This window comes from Choloepus didactylus, chromosome 2 (genome assembly GCF_015220235.1).
Source record: "Choloepus didactylus isolate mChoDid1 chromosome 2, mChoDid1.pri, whole genome shotgun sequence".
Taxonomy (NCBI): Eukaryota; Metazoa; Chordata; class Mammalia; order Pilosa; family Megalonychidae; genus Choloepus; species Choloepus didactylus.
This window is the reverse complement of record NC_051308.1, coordinates 42,778,271-42,802,730: the sequence shown is the minus strand read 5'-3', so window position 1 is coordinate 42,802,730 and position 24,460 is coordinate 42,778,271. Positions and strand designations below refer to the sequence as shown.

General features: G+C 34.6%; 1 protein-coding gene across 2 annotated transcripts in view; it reads right to left on the bottom strand.

Moving 5' to 3' along the window:
• GPATCH2 (G-patch domain containing 2) overlaps positions 1-24,460 on the bottom strand; it is a 191,625-nt gene that overhangs the window by 47,749 nt on the left and 119,416 nt on the right. For both annotated transcript variants that reach the window (XR_005214911.1, XM_037823721.1), the window contains exons 6-7: positions 15,404-15,471; positions 535-574 (exon numbers count right to left, since the gene is read on the bottom strand). Coding sequence is in view for 1 of the 2 variants with exons in the window: in XM_037823721.1 (XP_037679649.1) it covers positions 535-574; positions 15,404-15,471 (108 nt within the window). In the remaining variant the exon portion in view is untranslated. The remainder of the gene's footprint in view (positions 1-534; positions 575-15,403; positions 15,472-24,460) is intronic.

Here is a 24,460-nt window from a genome sequence, read left to right as displayed (position 1 = left end):
TCAAGGGACAAAGAAAGTAGGCTACTTATTTTATATGTCAAGTTAACTGAAATGAATGTCAAGTTCTTGCTAAGTCAACTAATCATTGTGCTGCCATGCCTATCAATTCATCTAGAAATACAACACAAACTTGTAAAAAACCATCCCACTTTCTAAACTTTGGAGAATAAAAATACTTTTTTGCTAGGTGATCTTACATTTACTACAAATCAAAGTTTTAAGCATATCTATTACTTTGATACCTTAACTTTTTGAAAAAAAATATAAATGCTGAAGTCAAACAAACAAGCTACAGAGCATTTCTATGGAAGACAAACGTGTGACTGAGGAAGGGGGCAGTAAAGGAGAACACTGATGCTTATCAAGGATTGTTCATCTGGTGAGTGTATTAAAGTACTGGCACAATTAGCTCCTCTAAAAATAAGCTGGGGATTTACAGCCTTTCTCATAAACCTGATCTACTGACTTGAAGGGGGATAGTTAAATATTTGAAAGAGAATGAGTAACTCCCTTCTGGATTAGAATGTTTCTTACCTGGCCATGCTCTGTCCTAGCCCCAGGGTTAAACCAATGGCTGCAAAGGAAAGAGAAAAGAAGTCAGCTGAACCTAACTAAAAGTACACACTATCACAAGATCAACCTGCATGTACTTTAAGAAATTTATTCTTCATCAGCAATAGGGCCTTAAATATGCTTTATTTTAATGGCTATTTCATGTAATTCTAGACTTATGCCAATTTTGACAGAAATGTAAAAGTGCTCATAACCCAGTAATTTTCAATTTAATAAGCAAACTGAGTTAGAATTACATTTCCATTTAATTATGTTAACATAAATTGCTGGGACTGTATTCATTTTATGAATCAATTCTGGTTATAAAATGTACAAATGATATCATTTACCACAACTTAATTATAGCATCACTACAACAAATTATGAGATTTTGATTCATGGAGTTAAAAAAATGTTAAAAATACATGAACATTATATCATTCTGGCTATGCCCCCAATGAATAATCACACCAAAGCCCTTGATGTGAATTCTGGAGCATCAGCTGAAGGTACCTTGGACTCATTTCCTCTACTGTATAACAATCTGGATTCTGGCTGAGAAGTTCAACAGCATTCAAAATACAGAAGCCACTGCACAGTTGAAGCCTTTCCCTTCCTGCGCTTGCCCTGCCCTGCCCCACCTCACTTTGCCTCAGCTGCCCCCAGACTCTTAATACCGACCTGTCTGTTGATACCCTTTCTTAGGGAGTTGTTTTCATTAGAAAAATGCCAGTGATTCTGGCAGTATTTTGCCTAAGAAATAGTTGTGAACATCAAGGACTAGAAAATTTAGAGATGTGGTGGCAAATCGATCCATAAAAGTCCATAATCATAGGGAATGATACTAATATTACTATTATTGCTATAGTATTTCTAGAGTATAGTATATATGTATATATATAGAGAGAGAGTATATTCTATAGCACAGTAAAAAAACAACAATGTTGAGCACCATTATATACCAACCACTCTTTAGACATCTGGTATGTATTATTTCTGATATTTCTAATCCTTACAAAAATCCTACAATGTAATATTATGCCCAAGTTCCAGATGTAGAAAGACAGCTCAGATGTAGGTTACTGCCCAAGGTGTGTGTTTACCATACCATGCTGCAAAAGAGCAAGTGACTTACACTGAAAGGGCACATTTCCTGGTATCCTCCAAAACTTCTATGTGCTCTCTAGCCTCTGCAGTATTAAGCCCAGAAATATACAGCCTATGCATTAATAGAATTTGACTATGCTCTTACTGGAAAGTTTCTGAAGCTCATGGACAGCGATGCTTCTTGATGTGGGAAGGAATACTTATCAGTATTAGTAAATTATGTGTGGATTAATTACCAAATAGAAGCAAATTAGTCACCACAGTTTCTCTGACAATCTGGCTAAAGTACTTCCCCTCTTCTATGGATTGAGCCTTTTTCTTTAAAGAAAAATATTTTGTTAATCAAATGCACACATAATTAAAAAAAAAGATACCCAAAAGGTTTAAAAAAGAGCAACGCCTTGTCCCACTTATGCTGACTCCCTAAGCTTTTTCCAGAGAAACAGCCTTTCTTTTAACCTTTTCTTTTGGTACTTAATACTAAAATTCTAAAGAATATGGTTAGACTGATATTTCATGATTAATTGATAACCATTAAGGAGTGACTTCCTATAATTATAAATTTAGCTCTCTTAATACTCCTAACCTCCTATTTCCATTTTTTAATACAATTTTATTGAGATATATTCACATACCAGACACTCATCCAAAGTGTACAATCAACGGTTCACAGTATCTTCATGTAGCTTGTGCATTCATCGCCACAATCAATTTTTGAACATTTTTTGAACTCCAAAAATAAATGAATGAATGAATGAATGAATAAATAAAAGAACACTGAAAACATCCCATACCCCTTATCCCCCATTATTTATTTTTTTACTTTCTTTTCTTACTCATTTGCCTATACAATGGATAAAAGGAATGTTAGTCACAAGATTTTTGCAATTACACAGTCACAACTTAAGATATATATATAGTTACACAATCATCTTCAAGAATCAAGGCTACTGGATTACAGTTCAACAACTTCTAGCTATTCTAATACATTAAAAACTACAAAGGGATATCTGTTTCCAGATTTAACACCATTTTTGATTAATCAACTGTGAAAGCCAACTGTGGCTTCCAAGCTCAATCTCCCTCTGGAATACAGATACAGTTTGGGCATGTCCAGGAACTGTGCTAAGCCTAATAAGCATTATTTCATTTAATCCTCAACCACCACAGCTCTGCAGATAACAGAAACAGTCATCTCATATTGAGCCATCACTATTAAGTAAAGCAATTGTGGTTGGTAACTTTATAGAAGCAGAAGAGGATTCTTATTTTTAAGCAGTGAGTAGAAAATAAACCCATAGGGAAGGTTTTATAGACTAAAATCTCTGCAGAAGCAAAGTTCCACACTAATTCCTTCTCAGTGTTCCTTAATCCCTTTTCCCCATCCACAGTGTTGAATTACAGATTAGAAATGTATTAGATTTCACATGAATTCAATTAATATTACATCTAGGCAAAAGGCCAAGACCAAACTTGATTCTTACCTGAGGCCCCCTATAATGTACCTTACAAAAGGAAAGAGCCATTGCAGGTTATAGTACAGATTTTATTGTTAGAGGTAAGTTTCTATTTTTGGACTCAGGAATAACTTTAAATTAATAATTTAATCTGGGTCTTGTATATATAATGGTCAAAATCTGTGCCATCCAACATGGTAGCCAATAGCCACATGTAGCTATTTAAATTAAAATATTAAAAATTAAGTTTGTCAGTTGCACTAGCCACATTTCAAGCGTGCTATAGGCATATGTGCCTAGTGGCTACCATGATGGGCAATGCAGACAGAGAGCATTTTTATCATTGTAAAAATTTATATTGGACACCATTGGTCTAAATGGATTAGCAGTGAAAATCTGAACTTTGGAAATGGATATAATCTTCTACACTAAATATCTTCCCTGTGAACTCTATTTTCTTGAAGGAACTTCCAAGTCTGAAGAAGTGTGTAACAAAGGAAGGGGGAAATGGGGAAGTAGAAATATGTGCAAGACCCAATATCCTTTAACAGGGTTTCATAAGTAAAGATATGGAAGTAAAGGTTACAGTGAATGAATAAAATACTAAGAAGTCATATAGCTAGGGAAGAACAAGGTCTTGGTAGCAATCACAACTGAGGAAGTGAAAAGACTAAGGCACATGTGTCAACACAGAAGAAATTAACAGGAATCTCAAATGATCTTCAAAGCCTAGGGTGATACACAAATTTTGGTATTCTTGATTCTTTCCATGCCAGTAGTTATTAAAGCATTGCCTTCATAGTATCAGCAGGGTGAGAAGGGGTCCTTGAAACACTTGTAAATAGTTCATGGCCATGAACTGGCAGGGGAATATAGCTACTTTCACTTAAGAATATCTTGATAAAGCAGTAAAAGTAAAAGCAAAATATTTTATTACATTTCAATCTTTCAGTACACTATTTAAAATAGTCTGTGGTGAAATTGGAAACAAACATAAAGCACATCCTCTGCATATCTAAGTAAAATAGTCCTAAGGGAAAGCACTTGTAAGACTGCATGAGATGCAAGCTGAACAGCCATTTTTTCATAGAACACAATTTTTACTTGAATGAACAACTGACGGACAAATCACAGTTAGTTAGACTTGGCCATTTGGTGAAGTGAGCCTGTAAATTCAAGGAAAATAACTAACGGTATCTGCGAAAACAAAAACAAAAACAACAACAAAAAAAACCTTGAGATCACAAACAAAATTCAGAATTTTGGAAAACTTGTTTCTGCCACCATGAGCTTGAAAGTTTCCCACCACTTAAGTCTCTTGTGGTGATATTAATGATGTCTTTTTTTCCAAATGACCAATGTTTGATTTACAAAATCGTGAAGGGTAAATGATCCATTCAAAGCACAAGACAGGTCAATGAATTTTAACGTAATGGAGAACAAAATTTATTGATATGGTTTCAGAATGCACATTAAAACTAACCTTTAAGAAACTACCATTTTTGAGTCTTTTTTTAAATTATGCAGTTTTATTGAGATATATTCACATACCATACAATCCAACCAAAGTGTTCAACAATCAATGCCTTTTAATATAATCACAGAGTTGTGCATTCATCTCCACAATCAATTTTAGAAATTTTCATTACTCCAAAAAAGAAAAACCCCATACACCTTAGCAGTTACCTCCCAATCCCTCTATCCTTCCATAGCCCTATACAACTTCTGATCTAATTCTGCCCCTATAGATTTAACTAATATTAAAATATTACTGTAACAATAGTCCATAGATTGCATTAAGTGTATTTTTCCCATATAGGCCTCCATTATTAACACCTTGCAATTGTGATTACATTTGTTATAGTTCAGGAAACAGCATTCTTATATTTGTACTATTCACTAAAGATATCGTCCAACATAGGATTCATTATGTTATACAGTACCATGTTTTATCCTCTAGCTTTCCTTCTAGTAACATACACGACCTTAAACTTCCCCTTTCAACCTAATTCACACACATAATTCATTGCTGTTAATTATTTTCACAATAATGCACCACTATCACCTACATCCACTTCCAAACATTTACAACCAACCCAAATAGAGAATGTGCACAAATTAAACATCACCTCCCCATTCTCTACTCCCATTCTATCTCATGGTAACCTATATTCTAGATTCTCACTCTATGAGTTTGCTTATCATAATTAGTTCATATCTGTGAAATCATACAATATTTGTTGTTTTGTGTCTGGCTTATTTCACTCAACATAATGTCCTCCATGAATCAGGACTTCATTCCTTCCTACCGCTGAATAATATTCCATTGTATATATATACCATATTTTGCTTAGCCATTCATCGGTTGATAGACACTTGGGTTGTTTCCATCTTTTGGCAATTGTGAATAATGTCGCTATGAACATTGGTGTGCAAATGTCTGATTGTGTCCCTGCTTTCAGTTCTTCTAGCAGGATTGCTAGATCGTATGGCAATTCTATACTTAGCTTCCTGAGGAACTGCCAAACTGACTTCCACAGTGGCTACACCATTTTACATTCCAAGCAGCAGTGAATGAGCATTCCTCTTTCTCCACATCCTCTCCAACATTGCAGTTTTCTGTTTTTCTAATAGTGGCCATTCTAGTAGGTGTGAAATGATATCTCACTGTGGCTTTGATTTGCACTTCCCTAATATCTAGTGATGTTGAGCAGCTTTTTCATGCGCTTTTTGACCATTTTAATTCCCTCTCTGGAGAAAAGTCTATTGAAGTCTTTGCCCATTTTATAATTGCGTTGTCTTTTTATTGTTCAGTTGTAAGATATCTTTAAATATTCTAGCTATTATCAGATAAATGCTTGTCAGATATGTAGTTTCCAAATATTTTCTCCCAATGCACAGGGTGCTGTTTACCTTCTTGACAAAGTCCATAGAAGTAGAGAAGTTTTTAATTTTGAGGAGGTAACATTTATATATTTTCCTTTCATTGATGGATAAAGAATTCTTGGCTGGCAGTTTTATCTTTCAATACCATAAATATATTGTACCACTGTCTTCTCACCTCCATGGTTTTTGATCAGAAATTGGCTCTTAGTCTTATTGAGCATCCCTTGTATGTGATGAATTGCTTTCCTCTTGCTGCTTTTTTAGAATTCCCTCTTTATCTTTGGCATTTGACATTCTGCCTAGTTTGTGTCTTGGAGTAGGTCTATCAGGACTTCTTCTATTTGGAGTATGTTGTGCTTTGTGAACATGCATATTTAAGTCTTTCATAAGAATTGGGGAATTTTGGGGCATTATTTCCTCAAATATTCTTTCTGACTCATTTTCCCTCTCTTCTCCTTCTGGGACACACATCATGCATATATTTGTGTATTTTGAACTGTCATTCAATTCCCTGAGACCCTGCTCAATTTTTCCATTCTTTTTTCTATCTATTCTTCTATTCAATTTCAGATGTCCTATCTTCTAGTTTGCTGACCCTTTCTTTTGCCAGTTATATCTGCTGTTGCATGCCTCTAGTGTATTTTAATCTCTTCTCTTGTTCCTTTCATTCTCACAAGCTCTGTTATTTTTCTTTGCATGTTTTCAAATTATTTTTTATGATTACCCAGTGTTCCAGTTTGCTAATGCTGCCATTATGCAAAACACTAGAAATGGACTGGTTTTTACAAAGGCGGTTTATTTGGTTACAAAGTTACAATCTTAAGACTATAAAGTATCCAAGCTAAGGCATCAACAATAGGGTACCTTCATTGGGGAAGGGCCATTGGTGTCCAGAAAACCATGTGGCTGGCATCTGCTTGCTCCCAGAATGCATTTCAAAATGGCATTCTCCAAAACGTTGCTCTTGGGGCATTTTGTCCTCTCTTAGTTGCAGCTCTAAGTTCTTTTCTTTGTCACCTATTTTATATGGCTCCAGTGATTCAATTCAGACCCACTCTGACTGGGTGGGGTAACACCTCTATGGAAGTAATCCAGTCAAAGTTCTTGCCCACAGTTGATTGAGTCACATCTCAATAATCAATCAATAGGTTCCAACTTAATCAACACTAATATGTCTGCCCCCACAAGATTGCATCAAAGAACATGGCATTTTGGGGGACATAATACATCCAAACCAGCACACCCAGTGTCTTCTTAATAACTTTGATCTCTTTAGCTATATTTTCCTTCATTTCTTTGAACTGGTTTAGGAGTTTTGTTTGAACATCTTTGATTAGTTGTTCCACATCTCCTTAAACTTTTTAATTTGTTCCTTTGACTGGATCATACCTCCCTGTTTCTTAGTATGGCTTGTAATTCTTTGCTGATTTTTAAGCATCTGATTTTCTTGATGAGTTTACTCTGATGATCAGTTTCTCTCTCTTGCCCAGGGTTTTACTGTTGATTGGCTTTGTGTTAAGTCTCTGACACTTGCTTCAACTTATTCTACATCTTTAAAATTGCCTGTATTTAATGATAAAAAAGAAAATGTGATGAGGGGCCCACAAAGGGAGTGAAGTTCAGTTCCAAAGGGCCCTCAGTCAAGGGTCAGGAAAGATACCAAAAAGCCTTTTCATCAACCTCCAGAAGCTGTATCTTCCTGGCCTGCCCAGCAGATGACTGACGCTCTTTGGCAAGCTATTCTTCTCAGCTCTAAGGAAGGAGTCTGTTTAATCAATTTCCACAGGCTCCAGCCCTGGAAGGGATGGTTTTAAAATATGTCCACAGGAATCCTACTGGCAGGCTAGAACCACTATTCAGAGCAGGGACCCAGTGTTCCAAACTTGCTGATCAGAAGCTGATCAGAAGCCATGCTTGGCCATGCCCTCACTTTTCCTGGGGAGTATAACCTCCAAGCCCCTCTCTGTCCATAGTAGCTAGCCACTGACAGTACTCAAGGCTGCTTGCCATGAGGATGGGGGATGGGCACCAGCCACTGCCAGATTTATTAAAAGTTTATTTGCTGCAGCTACTTAATTTCCTGGATATTATACACTGCTCCCCTGGCTTCTGCAGTCCCAGAACCATTGTTACAGATAGTTTCTTCCTGTCACTAGCTATTTTTGGAGGAGTGTGTCCTGTAGCAACCTATTCCACATCTTCCCTGGAAGTACTCCAACTTTTTGAGTTTTGGTGTAGTATCAAAGAATATTCACAATGATCTGAAAAATACTCCTCCCTTTTCCAAATACATATCTGTGTGAGGCTGGATTTTCTTCATATACTTCAACCAATATAGCATCTCACCACAGATTGAATGCAGTAGCACATATGACAACCCAGTTATTATCTATAAAGTTAGACATTACAGTGGTTTACAAAAACAATGTTGCCAATTCTATTTTTTTGAAAATATAGTTATTTTCATAAGAAATATATTATTTTTGTTAACATGTAATAGGTTTATTACATTTCAACAAAAAAAAAACATATTTAAAATTCTTCTCCAAACCCATGATCTTCCTGCTACAAACATAGTCTTTACCTAGTAGTTTCTAGCTCAGTGAATGCCATCACCAACCTTCCAATAGACAACTAAGGTCATCTTGGGCACCTTTCTCTCATATTCAGAGTATCTGCAAATCCATTATCTCATAAGCACCTCTTAACTCTGTCTACTTCTCAACCTCTTCTGTGATTCCACTTTAGTCTAAGCTACCATTAGACTTACCTGGAAAATTACAACAGCTCCCCTTGACCCTATGATAGAATCCCTGTAAACCATTTATCATTTTGTAGAGCTAAAGGAATCATTTTAAATTTTAATTCAAAAATTTTCATCATTCACACTCTTCCCTCAAACAAACATAGACAAAAACCTTAAATCTTTCCAACTACTCTTGAGAGAAAGAACAAGTCCTTAATGTGGCCTACCAGACATTGCAGCATCTAGTCCTTGCTTGACTTTCTCCAGTTTCATTGCATACTACATATTGTCTCTTCCCTCATATTCTGTGCTCTATCTGCTTTAGCATTCCTTCAATTTCTTGAACACAGAACATGTTACTCTCTGCTTGAAAATCTCTTCTTGCTACAAATTCACTTAGTTAATTCCTAGAGAAATTACCTCAAGCTTCTCTTCCTCAACGAAACCTTCCTTGTCTGCATATGTCTAGGTCAAATTCCTTTGTTTTATGTTTTTCTCTAGGGTGCTTAGCTCAGTATATAACAATGCATTATTTGTTAGTATATAACTACATATTGATGTGTGTGCTTAATGACTAATGTCTATTATCTCTATTATATTGTAAACTAATAGGGATCATGACTATCTTATTCACTATTTTATAACTGACACCTATCACTTAGTAGGCCCTCACAAATAATTTCTTAATAAAGAGATGACTGGAAAAGTAGGATAGAGTTTTATCCTACTTCAGCTGCCATGTTATTTTATATGAATGTAGAAGAATGAGAGCACAGGACTGGGGCTCTCTTGGGTTCTTACAGTCTAGGGACCAGATGACCAGACTGGTAAAGACTGTCTTCATTCATTAACTTTGTTTATGGAACAAAAGTCAACTCTATAATGTAATGCTCAAGAGGCTCTTCTAAATCTTCATTTCTTCTATTAAACTACAAGTGTAAATCCAGCAAGTGCAGCCTGGAGTGGTGGCTAAATCTTGGATTTTAGAATCAGAAAGATCTAAGTTTGGGTATAACTCTGGCACTTACTAGCTAGGTGAACTTTGACAAATTACATTTTCTGAGTGATGGTTTCTTCCTCATCTGTGAAATAATATCAACCCCACCTTTCTTGTAGCATTGAGAGGCTTATTCAAGACCAAATACTGGCATATAGTAGATGCTCAATGAATATTAATTTCCTTCCCCCAATAGTACATGTGGAATATTGTAATATGCAGACTTTTATTTTGTGAATTTTTTCAATAACTACTGTTATGGGTTGAATTGTATCCCTTCAAAAGATATATTTGAGTCCTTACTCCCAGTTCCTCTGGCTGTGACCTTATTTGGAAACAGAGCCATTACAGATGTAATTAGTTAAATTAAAATGAGGTTATACTGCAGTAGGATGGGCCCCAGTCCAATATGACTGTTGTCCTTATATGAAGAGGAGATGAGATAGGCAAACGCAAGAGAAGAAGGCCATGGAGGACCTTCTTTAGTCACAAAGACTAAAGTGATTCAGTTGCAAGCCAAGAATGCCAGGGACTATCTGGAAAGCACCAGAAGCTAGGAAGAGGCAGGGAAGGATTATCCTGCAGACATTGCAGAATGAACATCATCCTGTCCACATCTTGATTTTGGACTTCTAGCCTCCAATACCATGAGACAATACATTTCTGTTGGTTTTAAGCCACCAAGTTTGTGGTACTTTGTTACAACAGCCCTAGGAAATTAAGACAACTACTTTTTGTTCCAAAATGTCAGTACAGAAACCAATTCTCATTATGCTATTTACAGGAGTCTCCAACAGGTATAGCATGTTACCCAATGCAAAACAGATGCTTAAAATATTTCTTTTTCTTGAATAGACTTCTGGTTTAGCCGGGTAGATTTATGTGACCTGAGAAAAGTCATATAAGCTATAAAATTGGAGTATATAATATCTGCTATGACTACTTAATAAAGGCAGTAAGACTATTATTAAAGATCATGGTGCACATGAACATACTCAGAAAAATAAAATATAATTCATCATAAACATCGTCATCTTCATTTTTATTTTGCAATGTTTTATTTCTAGTTTAAAAAAGGTTCTGTATTTTATGTAATTTATAAAAATATGTATGGATAAGAAAAGATTGTTACTATCGATATTCTTATTTTACAACTAAAAATTAATACATATAAAAGTTAAATGACTTATCCAAGGGAATCAGAGTAAATCAAAGGAAGAATATCTTCTTTTATTCTCAATCTAGAATCAAAGACACTTTAATAAAAACTCCACTATAAGCAATAGATGCTAAATTTCAAAATGTAAAACTATTCCCAAGGTATATAACCTTTAATCCAGGCAAATCTTGCTTTAAGCAAACTCATTATTTAAACAAAAGATAAACTAAAGGATGAATATTTGCTTTATAAAGGAATTCATAATTGGATTCTAATGATCTACCCATGTTGCATTTAAAATATGCTTTAATTTGCATACAACTCCTCAGGTATATATAAATACTTTAAAATGAAATACAGCAAAATGGACATATCAATTAAAATATCAAGTAATAAATCATATTTATCTTTAAAAAAAACACCAAGTATTACAAAAGTAATTGGAAAAAAAAGAGAAAAAGGAAAAAATTCTGGGACTATTCAGACTCAGTCCTATAAAGAGAGTTGAAATTAATGAAAAGTAACAGCTTTTTTTTTAAAAAACATAGTGATTATTAATCTTATCTGTCACATTTTAATATCTATATTTTCAGAAAATCAATAGAATAAATGCAAATTTCAAAGCTTAACATGTTATTTTTACTCAGGAAATAGATACTAATTTCTGTGCTTCAGCTGGAATAAGTTGAGGTAATTGTCACTTTTCATGTAGCTCTCTATACTTATTTAATGAATATTTCATTTACTTGGTCTAAATTTCTTATCAAAAGAAACAGATTAACTATTGATGGACTTTAAATATAGTACTATGTTTTCCAAGAAAGGAATTACTAGATGGTATATAAAACAATTAGCACAATGTTAATTGTTATTTTATGAAAATAATAACATTTTCATAATTATGATACTCTGTAAAACTTCTCAATATATGCCCAGAAAACATGTTAGTTTAGCTTTAAAACCTAAAGGGAAAATACAGGAGGTATATAGAATTGCTGGTGGGCAAAGGTTCCATAAAGGAAATTATGACAGATACTTTGATTGCCTTTCCAGTTGTCCTGAAATGACCACTTCCAGATTTCTAGCTATGTCTGAAAAGTAAACTGATGTTTGTTTAAATCATTATTTGTAGGATATCCTGTTACTTTTTCTTAAATACATTCTCTAGAGCAGTGGTCTTCAACCTTTTCTGAGTGCATATAGCCTGAAACAGTTATATAAAACATCCTTCTCACATGTTTTTATGTAGACATTAAAATTCTTCACCATAAATTTAAATAGCTGCAAAGGATTTACTTTTCTATCAATTACAGACATAGACATTTTCAAATAAAATCATTTTGACACTCTAAATATCACTATGAATTAATACTCACCAGCATTTAAAAATACCAAAACAGCACTTCCTTAAAAGTTGATAAACTTTACATGGTCTATTTTCGTCCTTGAACTCATGTTTCTATTTTACATCCTCACAGAATTTTAGTCTAAAGTAATATATTTTTATGCTTAAAAGTCTTTTATTAGCCACCCTGTCATACTTCTTTGCAACAAAATGTGTGTGTATGTAGATAAATTTTCTTAAATTTCTGTTATTATAAAACTTGTTCTGAGAGATGAATAAGTTATTCAGTACTGATAAAAATTGTTGATAGTTCATAATCAGTTATCAAAGATCTAATGCAGTTATTATCAGTTTCAGTTAATTATATAAATATAAATATAATCTATTTTGATAATACTAAACATAAAATTTTATTAGTAATACATCATTAATGAGTTCATGTATTTCATGCACCCATCTATGAATATTACTTTTAGCATCAATTCTATTCCTTCTTCTAATTTTTATATCTCTGAGTCTTTAGAAACCTTGTTCACACAGATTGGTAGATAGAAATAAAAGGAATTTGGTTAGAGCAGTCATTCAATTTTTTGAACTACTTCAGAAATTTAAGCCAAGTCACACAATCATTAGCATTATATATTTTTAATAATCTACCAGCTGCTGGAAACAAAGAATTAGAAACCAGCTACCTAATTTGTAAAAGGTTTTACAGCCTCATCATTAGATTCAATCCCTCCATATCAATACCTGTACAATACTTGGAATGGCCCTCTGTTTGGAACCCAAGAGGATTTTATACCATGGCACAATACACCAAAGTAAAATTAGGATTAGAAGGATGTCTTTCTTTTCTAAAAATGGGAAAAAGTCAATTGTGGAAAGCAAGAAACAACAAACTAATCATGGCTGATGAATTTCAGGAAAGAACATATATGGAAGCCAGGGATCTGGAAAGTGCCTCCTTTAAAAATACTCGTGTCCATGTATGGAAATTATTTGTATACCCTTCAGGTATGAATATCTTGGTTCTTCTACTATGGAAAACACAGTTTGGTATTAAGAGTGGGTTATATGCATCAGGCTTTAAAACAGGAACCAGGTTGAGTGGAAGAAGGGCAACAGACAGTATGGACTCACTTATTCCAGCTAGAAAGTAGCTGAAGTATACAACTAAAACCATCTCTGGCCATACCTTGAACACAGACCATATGTCTTCTGTTACAGAAGACTGGGAAATTTTAGGATAGGGTTTTCCTCTGGGACAATGAAACAGACAAACTTAAGTGAAATGTAGTTAACAGCAGAGAGGCCAGACTCTAGATGAGTCTAGATGAGGATTTTGATAGATACAGGTAGGAGGGAATAGTATGAGCAAAAGGTGAAGAGGGCAATGAAGTATAGGTTATATTCAGGGACTGGAAGCAGATCAGATAGCTGGGCCATAGGACTTACGAGGGAGAGATAACGGATAACAAGATGGAAAGGTAACAGAAACAAGGTGGTGAAGGGTGTTTAATGATATGCTAAGGAAGTTTTCTTTTTTCTTCATTGGCAATAGAAAGTTACTGGAGATTCTGAGTAGGGGAATAAAATGATCAAAATGGAACTGAGTACCAGAAATTGTATGCACTGAAAGAGTGAGTGAACAGAGACAAAAAGATCTACTAGGATCCTATAATAATATAAGAGGTAACAGAGCTTTAGGTAAGGTAATGGAGGCAGAAATGGACAAGAAGGCCTAGAATGAGATACTGAAGAGACTGGACTAGCAGTACATAGACTGTGAAGGACTACAAGAATCCCAACATTTTTGTCTTGAGTGTTGAGAGAACAGAAAGACATATATATTGGGATCAACTGGGGTGCTCCAAAAAAACTGATACCTGAGTTCCATGCACAAAGATTCTTATTTACTTGATTGAGAACCACTAGGGAGCCTGGAATGAAAGGGATGTGGAGAGAATCCAATGAGGGGCCATGCCTGCTAATCTGAGAAGCAATACTCCAGTTGACATTATCCAATCTGTAAAATATTAAACTCACACTTTCATATCTTCATTCACTCAATACATATTTACTGAATGTCAATATTATTGCCACAATGGTGACAAAGAGATACAGCATTTGTCTGCCCTCAGAGAATTTAGAATTTTTAATAAATATCATTTTTGGTTTAAAAACAACCCTAAAAGTATTTGCCTGAATTTTTGTTTTGCTTTTTAAATCAGAACTGAAAATTAAGAAGAAATTTTACAAATCTTTTAGTTGTTATTCTGAGATGATAAATGCTTTCCTTTTTGTTTTTTCTGTTTAGAGGAAAAAAAAAGGCAGAGAGAAGGTCTTACATGATAATAAAAATAAATGAAATGAGTTATTAAAAGATATATGAAATCATCATGCTATATCTAAACAACAATTTCTGTTTTATATTTGTTAAGGAGTGGGTTTTAAGATGTAGGATCTTGTCAGAAAAATTTCATTCAACAATTAATTCATGTCTTGCTATACTTCCTGGTCTTTCTCAAGTTCAACCTAATTCACAGGATACATGGTATTGAGCTAAAATATATTACCTGTTGAAGCTTTTCCAATAAAGAAGTATTTAAAAACAGAATTAGCACCTAGAAATGCACTCAAGAATTTACTGAAATCAAAGGACACTTGCAGAATTTTGTGGAATTATCTAGCAAATTAGTCTCTCCCTTTTGTTGCTAAATGCAAATATATTCCAGTCCCTTCAGAGCTCTTTAATATGATTACCAAATGCTATGCAGGAGCAGAGAGTAGAAAAGTAATGAAAAAACTAGTCACACTTACTTTTCATTTTAGTACTTTAGAAAGGGTTGGAGGGGGCGGGGAGAAAGGGGGAAATTGGAGGGGAACTCCATGCTAACAGTAATGAAAATTTAAATGTTTTAATGCATGAATTTCAATAACACATGAACTTCAAATTCTATTACAAATGAAATAAAAGCGTGACTAGTTAAAAACCTTATTTAAATTTCTGCCATGGGTTTCATTTAAATTGTTCTTACACTACTGTCATTGGCATATGATATCTACTCTTTCTTTCCTAGCAAAATCTACCAATTTCCCCCCTAAAATAAGTAGAACACTCCACCATAGTTATATGAATACAGTGCATACTCACTCATGGTGATGAGAGTCTGGGGAAAAGTGGACCATCCTCTTGTTACTGACAGGCCCAGGAGTGGTCACCTGAAGGGAGATTTAAAAACAAAAATTTAGTCATGGCCAAGCTTGTATAAAGAGCTTTTAAAAAGATCGTGAACAACAGAGAACTTCCATTTGAAGACATTCACTCTGTTGAAGAATATAACAGAATATAACATTAATATAACATTAATTCTGAAAATTTAAGACCAATTGTATAAACCAAAAGCATCCTTTAATTCCTGGTAAGAATGCTTTACTTGTTTTGGTCTAGTGTAGTTCCTCTGCTAGACATTTAAGACTATTTCAAAAGTACTTTCATAATAGAATAAACATCTTCCTTAAGAACTCAACCACTGACTCCTATTTCCAAATACTGTCGAACTACATGTATATTTAATCATATGAGAAAAGAAGTTTAACTTAATTAGTATTGAGCAGATAATGATTCAGGGGCACCACATGTGTAGTTAATTCTTAAATACACATAATGTGTTATGTATACATTTAAATGCATACAAAAACTTACATCATGGAAGTAGTGAATAGTCTTTTTCCCCTCAAAGTTAGGAATTATCTGTGCACATAATAGAACAAGATGAAATTTCACTGAAAAGAGTAAGATATTACTCCTTTATTTCTAAATCAAATAAAAAATATAATAAAGAATGAAAAGTACAAGTGCTTTTTGATGATTTAAGTTATTCCCATTTTTTTAAATAAATTAACAACATTCCTATCTTATAGATGGGTCTCAAAGGGAATATAAACACAGTACCATGCACAAAAGAATCTGTCATCACAATTGACAAAGCACAGACTTCTAGCAAAAGTCTCTAAATTATGGTTTGTCATAATAAAAAAAAAATCATCTCTCTGTAATTACAAGAGTATCATTTAAAGTGTAGAATCAAAAAAAGGCACGAGGAGTGGTAAAATGCCTCCAAAGAGAAACTAACGTTTTCAAAAATTTACTTCTTTGTGTATCACTCGGGTAACAAGGAAACAAGCCTATACTGTGAAATTCCAAGAAATGCAAATATTAACAAATGTGCACAGATGATGACATTAATAACCTTATGGTTGGAGAACCACAGGTAAACATGTGGCTCAACTCCAGGACTACATCCTGCATTCATTTTGAAATGAAGTTTTCATGCTATTCCAGGGGGTATCCCTGGAATACAGTAATCCATTTTCTACACTGTGGCTATGAGAAAAGCCGACTGTGCCTATGTCATGCTTTGTTAGAGGTTCATGATCACATTATCTCATGGTGGACCTGACACTTTTATTCAGTTTACAGTATGTTCTATGTACAGGCAACTTATTTCCTTTGCCAGGGCTGCTGACAACCTTTTCCACACTATATTAATCTTGTTTACTGACTTTATCTTGGTACAAATATCAGAAAACTGAACTTTTTATCTCAGAGAAAAAATAAATAACGTGTTGACAGAAGCAGAAGCTATTTTCAGGACTAAAATTGCTTGTTTACCTGAAGCTATACTTATGGAAAAATGTTTAAATCTTGCTCTGGCTTGAAATACATAATCTGAAATTTAATAAATGAAGAATTTCACATACACTATGTGATAAATTGCCTGATGAAAACAATGGAAATGAATACAACAAAATGGAATTTATAACTAATTTATACGATAATACAAATATACGCTTTCAATCTAGTCACAAGTAATCATACTATGTATTTCTCAGAAATCTTACATATATATTTTTAAAATAAAACCTATGAATTCAATTCAATTGCTGTAAATAACCACAAAAGATTTACTGTATCAAATGTAGATATTTAAATGCCTTTGCATATTTACATACTACTAGGCCCTTTTAAAATAAAATAGGGCTCAAATGCCTTTATTGTTATTTCAGGTCAATCTTGTTTTAATACCTTTAAAGATATGCAAATAGGCACAGTTAAAAAAAAATGCTTTTAAAGGGAATAAAGTAACACTGAAATCCATATATGTTGATCTCAGGGTCAATGTCAATGGTCTGACTCAGAAGTAAAATGTTTCCTGATGATAACCTTTTGCTACTTTAGTGACTAGACATGCTTACCTAAAATCTGAGAATACTATCTTTGAAATGAATTCAGCTTGTGGAAAGTAGAGTTCTATCAAAGTTTAGAGTATTTTAAACTTTAAAACATGTATTTAATAAGATTGATTGTTAGGTAGAATACTTCAAAGTATTACAAAATTTCAAAAAAAATTCTTAAAAATCCTTTCTAAAAATGTATAACTATCTCATCAATTCCAGGTCAGATCATAATCATTGTGAAAAATAAAAAGAACAAAGTTTAAACATCAGATCAAAGTATTAATTTATAGTAAATAATTGAGTACATGTATATTGATTATTTTATTCTCCAAAATATCACATCACCTTAATTATCCAATAAAATATTCATATACTACAGGTTATTAATAAAAAGAAAACAAATTTTAGTCCACAAGATTAGGTAGGGAACATGGGTCTTTGTTTTTGCTGTTGTTTCGTATTGACAATCGAGTTATCAACCTTAGAAAATAGGAACATACTAGTGACAGATGAAAATTTAACAACAGTCATACAAGTACCTCTATCATAATACATAAAGTCAATAATACCAATGTATGGGAAATTCAGCTAAATGGTGGTTTTTTTCCTCATTAGGAAACCTACTTCATCTCATCCCATTTTTCTACAAGTGAATATATAGTCATTTTCAAAATCAGTTAAACTCAGCTGAGACACAGTGGTCTCAAGGATTAATAAAGAGGTTGTTCAATATGGATGGCATCCTACTTATATTCTCAATGATTAAGATTTTTTTCTGTAAATTAATAAAGCTTTATGTATCCACATAAGTACAAGAAACCATCATCCTTTTTTCTCTCCCTCTAGTTCAGCCATTCCCTTTAAACTTTGCTCTGGTTTTCAATTGTATTTTATTTACCTTCCAAATGCTACTGTGCTGGTTTGAATGTATTATGTCCCCTAAAACACCATTATCTTTAATGTAATCTTGTGTAGGCAGACTACCAGTGTTGATTAGATTGTAATTCTTTGAGTGTTTCCATGGAGATGTGACACACCCAACTGTGGGTGATGACTCTGGATAGTTTCCATGGAGGCATGGCCCCGCCCATTCAGCATGGGCCTTGATTAGTTTACTAGAGCACTATATAAGCTCAGACAGAAGGAGCAAGCTTGCTATAGCCAAGAGGGACACTTTGAAGAATGCACAGGAGCTGAGAGAGGAACCGCAGTTTACAGAGACATTTTGAAGACGGCCATTGGAAGCTGATGCAGACATTTTGGAGAACGCCATTTTGGAACGCAACCTGGGGGCAAGCAGTTGCCAGCCACGTGCCTTCCCAGCTAACAGGTTTTCCAGATGCCAATGGCCTTTCTCCAGTGAAGGTACCCTTTGTTGATGGACACTTTATGGCCTTAAGACTGTAACTGTGTAACCAAATAAACCCCCTTTTATAAAAGCCAATCCATTTCTGGTGTTTTGCATTCTGGCAGCATTAGCAAACTAGAACAGCTATATTCTGCATCAGTGCTCACAATGACTAACACCCATGGTGGAAGGCTGCATTCAAAAGAAGGCCTTTCAGTTTTGTGAGGACTGGTCAATCAAATCCACCTGGCCTCCAGGCTATAAGGAGAACTAGCCTGAGCCTTCCTGTCAGTTTGTCAAGACCCAGAAGTTTCCTGCTTCTCTTAGGACAATTATTAATTTGAATCTACTTCTCTGAAGAGACAAATAAGCCATTAAATTTAGTGGAATCCACCCGCATGAAGGCCCCCTGGTATGTTCAACAAGTATGTCAGTCACATATATTTAAGTGACAGACCTTAAGGAAAATAACTCAAGAAAAGCAGGCTTAAGAATATGATTTAAAACCCTGGGGGTAGAAAGTAAGGGGAGGAGGGCAAAGAGGTGGAAGGAAACCTATTTTAGTTGCCATTCTATAAATTTATCTTCATTTAAAAAAAAAAAAGCCTAAGAAAATGATATTCTCAATGTTTTGCCATAATTTTAATTAACAGTTATCAAAATGAACATGGTAAATGTTTATCTTTTATCCCCACACAGAAGAATAAAGATGCTCTGAGAAGCATTTCAGATAGTGGCACCAGTGTTTTATATTTAAAGTCCTCTGACAAGGTAGTTGGGGGAATGAATAACATATTTCACTGTGTCAACTCTTCTCAGACATAATACCACAGAATGGTTACAATTCACAAAAGGCACAATGTATTTGAGGATAGAAGACATTGAAGAAAATAACATTGAAATTACCTTGAGTGTAACATACAAAAATGTAAAAATTGCTTTAGAATTTCTTTTAAAGCAAATACAAAAAAGTGACAATTCAAGAATAAATTGGAAATCATTTATAGGGTTAAAGGGAAACAAAGTAGTTATCTGATTTAAGAGGAATATGAAGGAAAAAAATCATCTTTAAAAAGGGAGTTGTATGCAATTTATCTCCCTCTGCTCCAATCCATATTATCAATTTAGCAAATTCAACATTCTAAATTACTGCTTTTCACATGACAACTTTCTCATTCCAAAGCTATCCATGGCTCTGCACTGAAGATAAAATTAAAACTACTTAGATTTGCATTCAAGTTCCCTCCCTAATCTGATCCTCACCTAGTTTCCCACATGATTCTTCTCTTTAGAACCTATTCAGCCACTGATTAATCCTTGCTCTAAACCCAATACTCCTCTACTTGATATAATTCAACCAATATTTATTGATTAACTACAGTGTACATAAAATTATGCTTAAATAATAAATGGTATATGGTTCCCATTTAATAGGGTATTTTAGCTACATTGACCTAATCTTTTTGAAGTCTTGACAAAGCCTTAAGTTAAGTTAAGCTTGTAATTTCAAGTTTGTTTGTTTTTTTTTAAGAATAAGAATCATATCAATACAAATTCATATTTTACTTTGTCTGGATTTCTATTAAAGTCAAATTGGATTCACAGAGTGGACCAGGAGAAAACGTCTTCACTGGCTACTAGAAACCAAAAAAAGTACAATAGGTGCATACACAATGCCTGATGTATGCCTGTTAATATGTAGGTAGTAGGAGAGAGCACTTTAAGTCCTTACCCACCAGGCATTTTAGCCACATCAGCCACATTAGACAACGTCACCAGTAGGAATGTTTAGGAAGGAAGACAATCCATTTACAAGATAACTGAATTACTTGAGATTTCAAAAACTGCTGTACTAAACTATGAAATATTCACAACATATCATAGTTTTACTGAGGTTATACAATACAACTTGGATATAATATAGCTTATACAATATAACTAGAAAAATGCCTCCAAGTCTGGAATTCTATAAAACCCAATAAAGTTACAGAAAGACATACCAGGTTCTCATCATCATTCACATATCAACATTCACAAACAATCTTGCTCTTATCAGCAGAGCTCACATTGGCATGACTTTTAAGGAAAAACCTCTTATTAAGATCTATACGGCATCTACTCTCCATAGCCTTTGTGTTTTACCTATCTATTTGGACTGCTCTGAATAAGCTCAATCCCAGAACGTAATGACATTGCAGAGGACAGAACAGGGTGTAAATCTGGTGATTTTTACCTTTTAGTCAAGGTCAGGGTTCCCCATTGTTACATTTTTCCTAAACAGTTTTTAATCCTTGGAAGGACGTAAACATGAATAAAAGTGTGATAATGACTACCCATGATATATCAACAATTAATGTGGTAAGTACAAGTATTGATATTGTCATTAATGACAACCCTATTCATTTTAGTTCTTGCCTGCTTAAAGAGTGTTTTCAAAAACAAGGTGGCTAGAGTGAAAATCTACCATTATAGATGAAGAAACTAACACTCTCTGATGGATATAGTAGGAACAAGTTCACAGAAATGTTGCTATATTATGTAACTTTCTTGGGGTAAAGTAGGAACATGTTGGAAGTTAAGCAGTTATCTTAGGTTAGTTGTCTTTTTCTTACTCCTTTGTTATGGTATCTTTGAAATGTTCTTTTATTGTATGTTTGTTTTCTTTTTAACTTTTTTTTCATACAGTTGATTTAAAAAAGAAGGGAAAGTTAAAAAAAAAAAAAAAAGAAAAACAAGGAAAAAAAAAAGATGTAGTGCCCCCTTGAGGAGCCTGTGGAGAATGCAGGGGTATTCGCCTACCCCACCTCCATGGTTGCTAACATGACCACAGACATAGGGGACTGGTGGTTTGATGGGTTGAGCCCTCTACCATAAGTTTTACCCTTGGGAAGACGGTTGCTGCAAAGGAGAGGCTAGGCCTCCCTATAATTGTGCCTAAGAGCCTCCTCCCGAATGCCTCTTTGTTGCTCAGATGTGGCCCTCTCTCTCTGGCTAAGCCAACTTGAAAGGTGAAATCACTGCCCTCCCCCCTACGTGGGATCAGACACCCAGGGGAGTGAATCTCCCTGGCAACGTGGAATATGACTCCCGGGGAGGAATGTAGACCCGGCATCGTGGGACGGAGAACATCTTCTTGACCAAAAGGGGGATGTGAAAGGAAATGAAATAAGCTTCAGTGGCAGAGAGATTCCAAAAGGAGCCGAGAGGTCACTCTGGTGGGCACTCTTACGCACACTTTAGACAACCCTTTTTAGGTTCCAAAGAATTGGGGTAGCTGGTGGTGGATACCTGAAACTATCAAACTACAACCCAGAACCCATGAACCTCGAAGACAGTTGTATAAAAATGTAGCTTATGAGGGGTGACAATGGGATTGGGAAAGCCATAAGGACCACACTCCACTTTGTCTAGTTTATGGACGGATGAGTAGAAAAATAGGGGAAGGAAACAAACAGACAAAGGTACCCAGTGTTCTTTTTTACTTCAATTGTTCTTTTTCACTCTAATTATTATTCTTGTTATTTTTGTGTGTGTGCTAATGAAGGTGTCAGGGATTGATTTAGGTGATGAATGTACAACTATGTAATGGTACTGTAAACAATCGAAAGTACAATTTGTTTTGTATGACTGCGTGGTATGTGAATATATCTCAATAAAATGAAGATAAAAAAAAATGTCATATAGAGACACACTATTTTATTTCCATCCATAGTGTATTTATAAATATTCTGTTTGATTCTGTTTCTCTGGAAAGCCCTGACTGATTCAGGTGGGAAATGTTTGCAGGAGGGAGACGGTCAGGAAGAGCTTCCTAAGAAGGTGAAGGCGTAAAAGATGAAGGTGAATGTCCACCAGGTGGCTAGAGGTGGCACACCAGGCTGAGGGCACAGCACGAGCAAAGTCTAGGGGTACGAAGCCAACTGAAGGAGCCCTGAGTGTTTACAAGGCTGAAACCAAGGGTAAAAGCAGGTAGGATGGTAAGAGATGATTATAATGACCAATACTGTTTCAATATTTGTGCTGTGTTAAGCACTATGCCCTATAACTTTCATTTTTTGTCCCCTGGAGTAGGCAAACTACAGCCTGTGGGCCAAATCCAGCCCCACGTCCCGTTTTTGTATGGTTCTGGAGCTGAGAATCTTTTACAAGATGAACATTTGCAATAGACTTCGATGAGAAGGAACACTGACTTTAAATACCAGTTAAGCAAAGTGTATGCTCCCCCCAAAAAAGAGCACCATTCTTTTCATTAGTTGGCTTGTACTTCAAAAAAAAAAGTACTTAATTATTATATTTTTAATTCCATTAATAAAAAGTATTGTGGGAAAAAAAAAAAAAAAAAAAAAAAAAACTAACACTCACGAAGGCTGGGGCACATGCTCCATATGGCAAAGACTGATAAGACCTAGATTTGAACCTAAATTGTCCTCTTCACAACCTAGTACTTTTTCCCTTAGAGGGGGAATATACAAAGGAGACAATAAACCAAAGCAAGTGTTTTCTGGATTTGGTGACTTGCTTCCCTGAACCTGGAATATACTCTTGGAAAGTCTTCAGACTAGAATCATACATCCAATGACACCCTAGTCTTTCATCTATAGCGTCAGGGTTACCTCCTAGGCTATTCTAAGTATCGGAATAAGGGAGATGGCAGTACCACACAGGGTTATGAGTGTATATTAGGGAGAGATTAACAAGAAAAACAAATGCTCCACTACTCATCAATTATAGCAAAAGTAGTACAAAATTTAAAAATTGTACTTGTATGGGGATAAACAATCTATAATGAGAACATGTGATGGAACTTGGAGAAAACTAGAGAACTTGGACTATATTTTCCATCAAAAGCAGATATCAATCTAAATGTGAGATTATACCTTAAAACCAGAAAGGTTTTAAAAAGAATCATGAAGTCACAGGAAATAAGCCACAGAGAAACACAAGACCTCCCATTCAATTGAGGATTAGCCTTTCCGGCAGAAATCACTACATGGTGTCACAGGGAAGATGCTAACTTTATAGTTGCCAGTATCACACTAAATAGTGAATGAAGACACAGATTTCAAATAATTTTCAAGAAATCTTAGTAAATGTATTTCTCTAAAAGAATTGCCAAATGAAACTTACACTAACTTGATGGTTTAGAAATATATATATTTATGACAACGTTAGCAATTGTTATGTTTTTAATCTAAAACTGAAGAATGTATTTTTTTTAAAAAAATCTTCATTTTAAACAGTATTTTTCCTAGTTAAAGTAAGTCAGCATTAATAATTAAGAATTTAGAAATACTGGTCTATTAGAATAATAAGACTTCTAACTATTAAGTACATAAATTCTCATTTTTTTGTATCCACTACAATGATCTAAACACTTTAATAGAAAAAGATTAATCAATACATAATTAAAAACAAATACTGCAACAACTTTTTTCTCATACTGCTACATGGTAATAATATATATTTTTTTAAAATAAAAAACTAAAAATTAACCAGCTCAGAATGATGCCTAATAGAGATAGTAAAGAAAGGGTTTCATTTTGATGTCCAATTTGAGTAGCAAGCTGTGAGTGGCCTCTACTGGCTGACCACAGGCTTCCTAAATCACTCATTTGTGATGGA